Source organism: Podarcis pityusensis (assembly GCF_964106645.2).
Source record: "Podarcis pityusensis genome assembly, chromosome: 5".
NCBI classification, from domain to species: Eukaryota; Metazoa; Chordata; class Lepidosauria; order Squamata; family Lacertidae; genus Podarcis; species Podarcis pityusensis.
The window spans coordinates 71,204,421-71,218,311 of record NC_138032.1 but is presented as its reverse complement, the minus strand read 5'-3'; the positions used below and the strand labels follow the sequence as shown (position 1 = coordinate 71,218,311).

Sequence of the window (13,891 nt, the reverse complement as noted above, 5' to 3'; positions counted from 1 at the left end):
CAGTAGTAGCTGTACATTTAGAAAGTAATTTATGAACCATAGAAATCAGTGACAAAACTTCCATAGGTTTTAATGGATCTGGATTCCACACTTATTGGACAGTAAACTGATTGTATGGAAAGGCCCAACATGAATTTGGTTGCAAGATTCCAATTTGGAACATGTGGGCCTTCTATTATATGCAGAGGCAGCCCTCTTGTACCAAACATGTTTATTCAATCTATGGCTAAGCAAGGTGTATTACATTGGGATATCTCATCTAAACAGATTTTAAATTTTGAATATTTTCTGCAGCTATATTATTTATTTCCTCTCCTGATTTATTTTAGTCTTCTGCTGTCTTGAACTCCTTAAATCGTTCTTTGTTATAGGGGGAAGATGGCTTGCCAGTTCAAGGATGCTGGAATAAGGTAATGGCATGATTGTGATATGTGCTGCTTCTGCATGGTGTAACTATAACAGAAAAGCATGAAGGGTTGGCCATAGCACACTTCTGTCCCAATTCAAAAACGTCTATATTATAGGTACTATGTTATTGTTCAAATATATGAAAAGATGAATACATGGGTAATGTATCTTTTATAACTCAGACCAAACCAAACACATTAGCAATTCACCATGCTGTAAGCCGCCCAGAGTCGGGTATACAGTGGTGCCTCGCAAGACGAAATTAATTCGTTCCGCAAGTCTCTTCGTCTTGCGAGTTTTTCGTCTTGCGATGCACGGTTTCCCATAGGAATGCATTGAAAATCAATTAATGCGTTCCTAGGGAAACCGCCTTCAGACCAGGTCCGGGGACAGTCTGTCCCCGGACCTCTTCTGAAGGCTGGGGGGGGGCAAGGGCTTTTCTTCCCACCCCCAGCATTTTAAAAAACCCCGGGACAGCGGAGGACTTCTCCGCTGTCCGGGCGATCTTAAAATGCTGGCGGGCGGCATTTTAAAATCGCCCCGGGACAGCGGAGGACTTCTCCGCTGTCCGGGGCGATTTAAAAGCCCCTGGGAAGGCAGGCAGGGGGGACAAAGACTTTTGCCCCCCGCCAGCCTTCAGAAGAGGTCCTGGACCTCTTCTGAAGGCGGGCGGGGGGCGAAAGTCTTTGCTCCCCCCCTGCCTTCAAAAGCCCTCCGGGACAGGCAGGCAGGGGGGAGCAAAGACTTTCGCCCCCCGCCCGCCTTCAGAAGGTGTTCCCGCCCCGCCGCCCGGCTTCGGAGCACCGTTCCGAAGCCGGGCGGCGGGGGGAGGTGTTCCCTCCCCCCCGCCAGGCTTCGGAGCACCGTTCCGAAGCCGGGCGGCGGCGGGAGGTCTTCCCTCCCCCCCGCCCGGCTTCGGAGCACCGTTCCGAAGCCGGGCGGCGGCGGGAGGTCTTCCCTCCCCCCCGCCCGGCTTCGGAGCACCGTTCCGAAGCCGGGCGGCGGCGGGAGGTGTTCCCTCCCCACCGCCCAGCTTCGGAGCACCATTCCGAAGCCGGGCGGCGGCGGCAGGTGTTCCCTCCCCCCCGCCCGGCTTCGGAGGAGCCTTCCGAAGCCCAGCGGCGGCGGGAGGAGGTGTCCCCGCCCCGCCGCCAGGCTTTGGAGGAGGTCCGAGGACAGTGGGGAAGACGCGCTGCGCTTCCCCGCTGTCCCTGAGATTTCCCTATGGGCTGTCGTCTTGCGAAGCAAGCCCATAGGGAAATTCGTTTTGCGAAGCGCCTCCAAAACGGAAAACCCTTTCGTCTAGCGGGTTTTCCGTCTTGCGAGGCGTTCGTCTTGCGGGGTACCACTGTACATAATATAATCATAATCATATCAAAAGCCTAAAATTATAAACTGTAGACAGTATTTTAAGAGCCTAAGTAGACATGACGCTAAACACATCATTAGCAAACATCTCTGTATGCTGTCTCTTTTAATGCAGAGCGGGCACAGGAGGGGAGTGCTGCAAAGAGAACTTTCCTTCTGGGGTCAAAAACAGCTGGAAGGGATTATCTTTTGGGGGGCCCATGATAGAGGAAAGAGTTAAACCTTCTATCACCATGTATTTTGGTCCTGACAAAAATCACCCCAAGTCCGCTATTCTTTTTCTTTTAATCCACATACCTGCTTACTGATGATGTGTTTGATGACATTTCTAGTTTGGTCCTTAGAAGTCAGAATTTGACATTCATGAGAATGTTAGACTTATTTAACAACTCACTTGTTATTCAAACAGAGACTTTCATAATTAAACATCCAAAACTTTTAAAATAAGGTTTTAAACCACTTGGTAACTTGTAATTTGTACAGAGGTTACATATCTATGGGACTCTCTGTGTAAAAGTATTTGCGAACCTTTATGCATTCAAAAGTATGCTATATGGCTGAATCCAGCATTAAGATCCCCTGGTGCATCCATTGTAATAAAGTATCTCTCCATAAAGTTCATGCTGTGATTTACCTCTCACAATATGTCTCGTACAGTATGATTACATCTTACATGCATTTAACTTGTGTAGTTTCAACCCTAAGAGGTTGAAGGCCAGCTGGTTGAAATTCCACAAGTTAAATGCAAGCAAGGCAGAGAGCTTAGCAGCTTTTCTGTGCCAGGTTTTCCCAGTGCAAAAAGAGCTTTTAAGTTCTCTGCCTTTCTTGTGTGGGCCATGCCCTCTCAGCACACCAATGCTGGGATGCTCTTGCAAGATCTCACAGGGCTGTCCAAGTTCCTGTGAGATGTCGTGTGAGCATCCCTAACCTTCCAGAGCTAGCATGCTGAATGGGCCTTGCCCAGCAAGCAAAGCAAAAAGCTTAAAAGCTCTGCAGATCATAAAAGTGCCACTGATTAAAGTGGAATTCCAGTGAAGCATTTTGAACTTCAAACTGCAGGCTATGAATATAGAGGGAATAGGACCAAATGGGTTACAAATTTCTCCAAGTCAATTACTGAAGAATGCAAAATGAACAGGTGATTTCCCCAGGACTTCAGTTCCTAAGAAAAATGCCTGTCTACAAAGCTAGACATTTTCATACTGATGAAACATGCAAAATCTCTCTCTTTTACATCAATAGGACTTCAACATGCTTAGCTTTGATTACATGCTTAGATTATTTCCCTTGGATCATACTCACATATACCTTCACAGCACTTCTTCTCAACAGAAAATCCCTTTCAAAATTATTATGTGTGATATTAACATAGTTTTATATTTTTCTTTTGCAGTGAAGATTCTAACCATGGACTGGCCTGTGTGTGTATGTGTGTTTGTGCATAGAATATTTATTTTTATACAGTGTTCTTTTTGGAAGTGCCAAAAGATAATGCATTTTTCAAATTATAAAGAGCTGCATATTTTTGTACAGAAAATGCTACTTTTCTCCTTTTTATCTGATTGTCAGTCATTTGTATCGTTATATGTATATTGATACTATGCTACTTGCATTGTGGAATACAGCTGCAATATTTGCATGATATTTGTGCACTCATACTAAGTGATACAGCTAAATAAGTTATTGCATTAAGGTGCCAGGAAGAATCACTCTATTTACATAGGAAGACAAACAAAGCCATTTGACAATGAATGCAAGAACAACTTAAAATACTATGGACTTTCATTATTAAAATGAAATGAAATTAACATTCGTAAAATAAATCATATATGTATATAATGGTATTTCATGGGAAAACTTAAGCCAACAAAGTGAGAAACAACAGGGACCACCTGTGTGCAACCCTATTGCCAGCAGAGGGCACCACTGATGAAATAACTAAATTTGTAGGAGAGAATTTGTGGATAACAAAACATGCACATACATAAAGCACTGATCTTCTAGAATCAGTTAAAGCAAAGGTTAACATTTCAGTGAGGAAGTCATTGGTGGGAACAGCAGGCTTCCGATACACAACTAAGTGCACAATCTTATTACATCCTTACAATAAGGAAGTTGGTCCCACTGAACTCAGTAGAAACTTCTAGCATTCATAATAACCCTTTTCAGTTCTTGGACATCTTTTAAAAGCTGATGCCTCTCTTCCCATGCATTGCTGCTCTTCAAATATTTCATTCTAAGGAGCATCAAATGTTATTGCACTAAGATGCATTTATTCAGCATTTCCCAGTTTGCCCCTGCACCCTGCGAGATCTCACAACCCAAACAATGGCTGTTTTCCTCTGGTTTTAACACATGTTGCTTCTTGTCCTCACTTCAGTGCCAAACTAAAGCTAATGCAGGAGACTAACATAATTAATTGTGGCCACTGTCAGTTAAAACACATGAACCCAACAGGCCCAGAGTGGTGGTCCTGACCCCAGGAGCCCCCAGGCAGCAGCTAATTTTACACACACACACACACACACACACACACACGCGCGCGCGCAAGCAATCCATGATAAGGATCTCAAGGTCACATCTAGTTGTGCCCTCAGATCAGTGAACAGTCAGTTTAGTTTCCCTTGACATTATTAACATATGATAGATTCTTAACTAAATATATGCTGACCACTTCACACAGAGGAAAGAGCAGCTTTCTGGTCAATCCACTGAAACCAGGACAAACCCAGAGCAGGATATGCTTTGGCTTGGTAGGTCATGAGGTGTGTGTGCCTCAGCTGAACATTTCCAATTATTTACTCATTTCCCCATGTGACTCATCATTCTTCTCATATCCTTCTAAATCTCTTCTGGCTTCTCAGCATTTTCTTGAACTTTAGTATGGAGAACATAGTACTACAAGTGAAGGCTTAGCCTTGTGTAGATTACTGCTATGTATTTCTCTAGTCTTGGAAGCAGTACTAGTTATGTATACTATAGACGCAGACCAGTATTTTAAAAGATGTCACTCAGTTCATGCACCATGCAAATTCGCCATCATGACTACCACTAATATCCACACTAATGACAGATCCGCAACATACATTTAAAGCATACCCAACACACATTGAAAGAACATTACTTTCTCCAAAGAATCCTGGGAACTGTAGTTTAAAAAAGACAGAATTGTAGCACTGTGAAGGGGGAAACTACCGATCCTGGGATTTTTGGGGCGAGTTATGTGCTTTAAATGTGTTGGATGGTCTTTAAATATATGGTGCATATCTGCCCCAACTCTGCAGCTGACAATTCAAAATGTGCACTGCATCCCCATGATGCACCCCAAACCAAGTTATGAAACCCAATTCAGATTTAGTTCCCTATCAGGGCACAACAGGAAACTAGACTGTTCCTGGTTTACAATGTCACTATTCTGAGTAGAGCAAAAGATTGTGCGACATACTAGCTGCAGTCCACTCACATTATTTCAGGGAGGTGTGATAGACTCCCATCAATTTCAGAAAAGGGATGACACAGGTGCAAAACCCAAAATAGCTAAGTGAAAAATACTTGCTGCTAAGGATTATAAACGTTTATGTTTAAGTGGAGCCCTGTGGAGCACAGATAAAATTAGATTTGAGATTTTGCATAGTTTTAAGTACATGAGAGCAGCACTTTTACTAATATCTGAAAGGACATTTCTATATGAAATAATGTATCTGTCACTTAAAGGGTCAAACTCCTTGGCTGATAGCCAAATAATGAAACAAGTAAGAGAGTGGAGATATTTGTGGAAGGCCTACAGTGGTGACAGAAGAACATCCTGCTTGAAGGTTTGCTGAAGCTATTGAATGAGTTGCCTCCAAGGAGCACGGAAGTATTCTTGAGCCACGCGCACCAGAGTTTTGTTCCTGAACAGTGGACCTGGTGAGGCTACAGAAGATGGACACCCCAGTGGTTTTTGCTCTCTCCTTCCAGAGGTCGGCACCAGTGCCAGATGTGAGAGAAACTGGCTTCTGTTTCATCATTTTTCATTCAATTCAGTCTGTTATGATAATAGGAGCCTTCGTCCGAAAATCTTGACATGTCATGCAGCAGCTGATGTGAAGAACATTAGGACATAAGACAACTTTCTGTGATTGTTGCTTTTTTCAGAAGAGGGGCTATTCTTCTCATATTTCTAAGCAATAAACTTGAATATTGATTCTGAAAAGCAGCTCAGTGAAGATACAGCAACACTTTGCCATCTTTCCTGGTTGCCCAGTGACAAACATTCATTTACTCACGTGATGATTCCATCCTTAACCTTTTCATGGCTTCTCTTCAAAAGCTACCGTTTATTTTTCTGCAAGAAAGTTATTATCCTTTTGGTGTACTAGAAGTTAATTTTAAATTTGATAAATGTTTGATTTCTTTTCTACATAATTTTAGTTCTACTCATTTTCAGACATTTTTCATACTAGAAACATATTTGTCATGAAGTATTTGCTGCCATGATAAAACTCTGTTCAATTTCTCTAGGTTCCCTTTTCAGTGGAACTACCCCAGTGCTAAAAACATAAGGGTACCACTTTAACAGACTGTACTAGTTTATGGGACAAAAGATTAGGGGGGAAATATAACTTTCCAATAATGTGCTGACAATTTTAATGACAACTTCGTCCCTTTTGAATTTTGATAGTTTTGTAATATCATCTGAGTTATTTAAGAAGTCTCAAGTGGATGCAATGTAGTCCCAGTAACTTACTATTTTGTCAACTAGGTTTAAAACTTCTACTGATTCCTGTAGTCCATGTGCATTATTGTTAATTTGTTTTAAGTGTAGGTATCTCTGGGATGTCTTCTATTGTGAAGACTTGTGCCAAAAACACATTTAGTTCAGCTGTAATTTACTTGGTTTTTTCCCTTTTCTGAATGTTCCCCTGGGGCTCTAGCGCAGTTAAACTGCCCCAACAGCTCCTTGCATACAACACTTTTGTATACACTTGGGCTCCCTTATCCCTTTCACAGGAGGTAATTCTGTGTCTACATCTGTTTACACATGCAGATCTGCATCCTACATTGCTGAAAATGGATTCATGCAGAAGTAGCATATTCACATTGGAATGCCCACAAAGCTCTAGATGAGAACTGTCAGTAAACACTCAAATAGCAACAACCCATATATTCTTAAGGAAACAGACATGATTGCTTTGATTGTTGGATGCTTCTTTCACCAGGACAGAATTCATAGAATGAGGCTCCCCCCACCTTCCCTCTAGTCCCCTGAAAGTCTGTTAGTAGGGACTGGGATACTTTGGGGATATGCTATGGGGCCTGCAGATTAAAATCCCTCACTTCTGAATAGAACAGCAATATAGGATCTAAACCATTATGTTTCATTGATTGCTTATAAATCATAGTTTAGTGCAGAGCCTGAACTATTCAGTAAGAAAATAGAAGGATTTCACAATACTGAGAACAAACAGTATAAACTGGTTACTGGAAACCTTAATTGCCACTGGGTACTATTTCATCACTAGATGATTTCTGCCACAGCTTTATCTGCAGAAAAACCAGAAATGGGCAAGTCAGAAGTGATACAGGGTAGTTGTTCATGAGACTTGCGCTTAAGTTCTTATAATTATGCCACACTGGGCAGTTAAGTGTACTATTATGAACCAATGCCATTGAAATCAATGGGGCATAAGCATGGATCTGTGTTGTAGTGTACCCATAATTTAGAAGTCCTGCTAGGTTTCAAGGATTGTTCCCATCACAACCTCCACATATACAATCTGGTCAGCAAAGAGGTGTTCACTGCGATGTTGGAGGAGGTTCCATATGGACAATGGGGATGCATACAGAGGACTGCCCAGCAATGAGGAGAAAGCCCTCTGCACTTATGAATTCTTTATGTATGCACCTGCAAAATTTTGGATTGGACTGAATGTTCTTCAGATTAGGGAGAGTGTGTGCTCACAAAGAACAAGAAGAAATTGAATGTTACTTCAAAACATTTTTGATATAAGACTTATTCAATGTAAGTATTAACAGGGACTGCTATTTTTGCATATCAGGTTTGTTGCAGAAGTTCTTGTTTTGTTGAGGTAAGAATGTGTCCAACTGCAGGGCGGTGTGCCTTTGTACTTTAATATATTCATATTTTAATATTACATTTCCTTTTTTATTTTGTTATATATTCTGTAGCTGTATTTTGATATGGAAAGCAAGAAAATTGTAAGTTCCTAAATCATTTGTTGTTAGGGATAATGTTTTCTTGCCTTCCAAGTACACCCATTGGTGTACACTAATTGCTTTTTTGCTGATGGGCAGATGTTCAGCTTGGAAGTTTTCTTTTTTCCACAGACTACCCTGGGGACCAAACAACTGTGGACTCCCTAAATACAGGCCCCCAATCAAGCTCTAGCAACTCAGTTATGTTTGGCTAACACCAGGAAGAGGACAGGGATTCACATTCCAGTGAATGTGCATCTAACTCTGCACCCCCATCATTAGCTATGTATAATTATACACCACTAGAGCGGGATTGTGGGATCAAAATGGTCTCTTTCAATAATAGTAACAATTTACACAAAATGTAGGGACCAGGAAGGGCAAAGAAATGGTCTCTTTTGATGACAGGTGGTCTCTCTAAACGAAAACAGACTCAAACATGTCTGTTCTGTTTGAAACGATTGTGAAAATGAAACTAACCTCTATACTGCCAATTTTGTGATCCAATAAAACACTTTCCTGTGCTTTAACTTTCAATATCCAAGTTGTCCTAAGTAAACAACTCCTTGCTCAGAGACACAGTATACCTCTGGACATGAAGAGGTTGAGGAATGAGCAAGAGAGGACTGCCATCACCTTCACACTCTCCTTGTAAGCTTCCTCTACTGAAAACAGAATGCTGGACAAAATGGATCTTGCATGATCCCCAATGCATTTATGAATTAATTGAGCACTTAAACGCTAAGTTCATTATGCAGTCTGTATAATCTTTGGGCATTTGGGTTGCTTGCATATTTAAGTTAGCTCTCAATAGTTTTATATCTAAATAACTAAATACCAGCTTTGCTTTATAAATGATGTATGGAGAAGGAATTATAGTTTTTACATGCATTAATCTTAGGTTTTATTGCTATTATTTTTGACTAGTTACTATATTATTTTGAGATTTCATACAGCAATGGGAAGTTTAAGGGTCTGATGGTAAATCAATTAGCTACCTTTTCCTGTTAATACATTGCTCCTGGTGAGTGCCAACTTCCATTTAGAAAAAATTCCGTATGTCTTCGCATCCCAATACACTTCAACACCTTACTTCTACATCTTTCATATCCTTTCAATCAGTGCCACTAATTCTAGTGACTCTTGCAAATGAGTGCACATCCTCCTCATGCAACAAATATATTTTCGTAAAATATATTTAAACTTCTATTCAATGTATCTACCAAATGTTCTCCAATATATGTACTCAAAAATTTCTAGTCTTCATTCTACATGTTCTTCCAAAACTAGAAATCAGTGCATGCCAAACAGCAAAAAAGATATAGAAAGTGAAATTAATTCTAAATATGTTCTAGCAGCTATGCAAACTTTTCTATGAGCATGAGAACTCCTAGAAAAGACTATCTACAATAGCTCTGTGCACTCTTGTGCAAGCATTTTTGGAATGCTAGCAGTAATTTTTCTTCCCCTTCAGTTAATTATGGGATCCAGCACCACAATGTCTAAAGATGCATGTCCAAAAATCATGTTTTACATGCAAAGGAATTGATTTTTTTGAAGAATTTCCTGTGAGTAAAGACCCATGGAAATATTTCCAAGGGCCCATCATATCTTACTCATGTGACTTACTGAAAGATGACAAATTAGTTTTATTTGCCTTCCGTGTGCATTTACCAACAACAACAAAACTAGTGTCATGAATTCAAAGTGTTAATTTAGGACAGACCCTATAGGAATTATTTCCAAATCCAGGTTAAGGTAGATTATAAATAAATTCTAGGAACCTTCATAAATAGTAGGTAAAGATATTAAAATCAGGGCAGACAGAAACCTGCCATTTAAGATTATTTTTGTGGTATCCTACCTCATAATAATCAATGGGACTCTTGTAATAGCTTCAAAGTCATCATTTCATTCTAGATATTTAAGGTATCAGAATTTTTTTAAAAAATTATATGAGTAGCTAATCTTTTGAATTAATTTTTTTTAAAAAAAAAGATTTTCGTTATAGAGCCAGTTTTTGCAGGAAACTGATTTGCAGAAACAATTTGTTGTTGTTTCTGGTTTTGTCAATTTACATGACAAAATATGCTTTTTATCTGGTTTTATTTGATGTACAAATATTTAAAATTTTATTAAACTGGTATATATTGCATTGTTGGGGCATTGTTTCTACATTCTCCTACATAGGCTTCAACTGATTTGAGATATACATCTTTGTATCTACATAGGTTGCGATGAAATTTTCAGTTTGTTAAATCACTGCTTGGCACGCCAACTAAATATTGTAGGGTAATAGTTAATAAACTTTGTGAGAAAGCAACTTCAAACTCTTTTTACTTCAAACAGATAACTAAAGGTATTTATCCATTAAAATTGGATTATATACCTAAGCAGTTACTATTGTTGTTTTTTACCTTTTTCTTCAGGTAAGCCTTTATCTATCAGAGATGGAAACTCATCAAATTATATGTAGCTTTAAAGTACAACCCAATACAATTCTACTCAGAAGTGTATCCCGGATAACAGGGTACAAAATTGCAGCCTTAACCTAAATAATTCTGTTTAAATAGTATAGGTGTGTGTGATAAGCTATTTTGAAATTAACTGCAGCCAAAGTTTATGTCCACTTTAAAAAAAAGTATTTCAAGCTTCTGCTGAATACTGATTTAAACGTTTAGGGTTATATCCAACAAGGCATACACAGAGTAGAACTACTGAAATCAATGGATAAATGCAGTTTTATTTTCAACATTCCCAACAAAATTACTTTTTGGAGAAATGGAATCAAGCATACACCTCATCATTATTCCGTAACAAAATGTAAGGAGATGATAAAGTAGCAGCAAACAAAATTGTTCACTTTTTATGTAAAAATATACTAAATCAGGATACATACACATTTGTGGCTTGAAAAGCAGTGACATGGTTTTCTTTGCAACATTTCCAAATCACATTTTTATGTTGCTGTACACACAGGAGAGGGAGCAGGGATGTCTTCAACCAATGTGCATTACCTGCTACTCCCCACCCATTCCAATTCAATGAAACTTTCATCTGCACATGGGCCAGCCCGTCCATGAGGACTGGTGAAGCAGTCAACCCACGTGGCAGATCCAGCCTCTAAGGAGCATGTCGCCCACCGCTTCCTGTGCTTGTCGGCCGCCACCTCCTCTGCCCACAGCCTGTTCCCTCTCTGGCTTTCTTTGACTCCCCACCACCACCTTCAGCATGCTGAGCCTTTTCCAGACCACCTCCAGTTGCCTCAGGTGGCTGCTGAAAAGTGGTGGCAGGGGGCGCTGCAGAGGAAGCAGCAGCACTTTCTATTTTGTCTCATGCGGCAAAAACATCCTAGGCTGGCCCAGACAATGGCTACCTGAAATGAACACACCTCAGATTAACTGCTGCTTATGTTTTCAAGTCAGGTGGAAGCTGGTTTGAGGGGAAACACATCAAACACCAGGTAATTCCCAAGAAGCTGGAGGATAGATAGGGATTGTGGTTAGCATCATGTGTCCATGGTTTCAAACCATCAATGCTGGGAGCACACTGAGCTGAAGTAAACAGCAATATGCACATAGCCTCAAGTATAAGAATAGCTTTCTTAGGCAAAGTAGATTATAAGCAACATCGAGGATATACGCTCAAATGCCATAACTAGTTCTCCATTCTTTATCATGCACTGTGGGGCAACAATTTGATCCTACTCCAGGAAAACTACAAACATTCACTGTGCTAACATTTACTTGTATTATTTCTGAAGTGAGGTTATTATTTGGAAAATGTAAGTTTTATGCAATTCTGTACTGTTGGTTTATTGTATATGATGTAAATATTTATCTTTTTAAAATGGCAAATGTTTACGATTTATTATTTCATGCAGCTGATTTAAAAATAAAGTGTGCATTCTCTTACAAAACCTTATCTGTATATTAATTGTGTGTGTGCCTGCTATTAAGTGGTGGATTGTTTTAACTTTTTTTTACCGTGCTTCAGTTTTCACTGAAAACTTTGAAACTGCTTAGCAGTCTCTACTCAACCTTTATATTTATAAACAAAGACCATATTTCCAATACAGTGGTACCTCGGGTTACATACGCTTCAGGTTACAGACTCCGCTAACCCAGAAACAGTGCTTCAGGTTAAGAACTTTGCTTCAGGATGAGAACAGAAATCGTGCTCCGGCGGCGCAGCAGCAGCAGGAGGCCCCATTAGCTAAAGTGGTGCTTCAAGTTAAGAACAGTTTCAGGTTAAGTACGGACCTCCGGAACAAATTAAGTACATAACCCGAGGTACCACTGTAATCTCTCCTCACAATGAAAGTGATATATTTTAAACCACTGGGAGAAATAAAAAGCTTAAAATGCTATACAGTCATACCTTGGGTTACAGACGCTTCAGGTTGCGTTTTTTTGGGTTATGGACCCGCCAAAACCCGGGAGTACCGAAACGAGTTACTTCCGGGTTTCGCACATGTGCAGAAGCGCTGAATCGCAACCCATGTGATTCATGCACAAGTGCAGAAATCATTGCCAGACACCAAAAGATATAGTTATAGGTAGGTAGCCATGTTGGTCTCCCGTAGTCGAAACAAAATAAAAAAGTTCCTTTCAGTAGCACCTTAGAGACCAACTAAGTTTGTTATCGGTATGAGCTTTCGTGTGCATGCACACTTCTTCAGATAGATATAATTCTTCAAAAGATATCATTGTCTTGTGATCAAGATTCCTGCTGTATTTCACTATTAGGACTTTTTTTATTTAAGACTTATAAAATGGTGACAAGTAGTTGCATTTGTGATAGGAAATGAGATTTAAAAGGATTTTGATGTATTAGTGATGAAATGTTATTTCTATCTTATTAGTTATGCATTGAGTACTGCTATGTTATTCATATTTACTTTTTCTCTCTCTCACCTTTCTCCCAGTAGAGGACCCAAGGCAGCTCACAGCTAAATACAGCTAAAACATGCACAATCGGTATAATTATTAAAAAATAAATTTTGTTGTTGTTGTTGTTTAGACAAATAAGTAACCCTATTAAAAACAGCCCTGAAAGACTTCTAAACCATTTAAAAGCACAAGTAGATCACACACCTTCATAAGGCCTTGCTGCAACAGCCAGTTAATGGCCAAAGGTTTCTGAATCAAGTTTTTGCCTGTCCACAAAAGGAAAGAGCCAACCTAGCCCTCTGTGGCAATGAGTTCCACAATTTGAGAGCAGTCACTGAAAAGGTCTACTTAGCATGCCTGTGAAGGTGGCAAGACATGGGAGTAAGGCCTCTCAATAATATCTCGAAGTCTAAGTAGAGTCCTATAGGGAGATGAACCCAATTATCCAGAGACTTTTTTATGTAGTTGAAGCATTTTATAAACATCTAACTGGAAGCCTCAGGAAACAAAGCAGGACTTACTTCCACATAATTTTTTGCTGGGACAAACTGCATATTTTACCAGAGGCATGGTCCTTCCCTTTCTTTGCACACAATATACTCACATTCATTTATTACAGGAAGCAATCTGCCCGACATGTTTAAGAACAGATGATGCCACCTCAACAGTTTTAAAAAAACGCAACTCCAAACAAGTTGCCGTTCGACCCTTACTGCGCTAAACAGTGGTAATGAAAAGTGGGGAAATGATGTGCCACCCTTTCAGTGAATAATTATGGGCGAAAAGCCTACGCTGCGGTGGCAGCTTTGAACACACAAGACTCGTACTTTTTGTGCGGCATCGAAGATGAAGAGGGACATCTAGCAACACAAGATTCCTCACTGATGCTTCCTTGGATCTCAAGCGCGCTCTGCAACATCCTCGCCAAACAGCGATCTGAAGCAGCTTGCGAAAGAGTACAGCGGTGTTGTAACACCAGGTCCAAAGAAGCACCACTGCACAGTATTTTCCCAAAGAGCCCCGCC

At 40.2% G+C, this 13,891-nt stretch overlaps 1 protein-coding gene across 21 annotated transcripts in view; it reads left to right on the top strand.

Moving 5' to 3' along the window:
* COL13A1 (collagen type XIII alpha 1 chain) overlaps positions 1–6,183 on the top strand; it is a gene marked incomplete at its 5' end in the record, with an annotated part of 94,112 nt that extends 87,929 nt beyond the window's left edge. For 10 of the 21 annotated variants that reach the window (XM_081004703.1, XM_081004701.1, XM_081004699.1 and 7 more), the window contains 2 exons: positions 372–410; positions 5,491–6,183. In XM_081004703.1, the coding sequence (XP_080860829.1) occupies positions 372–410; positions 5,491–5,520 (69 nt within the window). In that variant the 3' untranslated portion in view covers positions 5,521–6,183. Of the gene's footprint in view, positions 1–371; positions 411–3,169 lie in introns of all 21 variants that reach the window. The other 11 variants (XM_081004714.1, XM_081004707.1, XM_081004696.1 and 8 more) reach the window with 4 other exon arrangements.
* Positions 6,184–13,891: the final 7,708 nt, after the last annotated feature.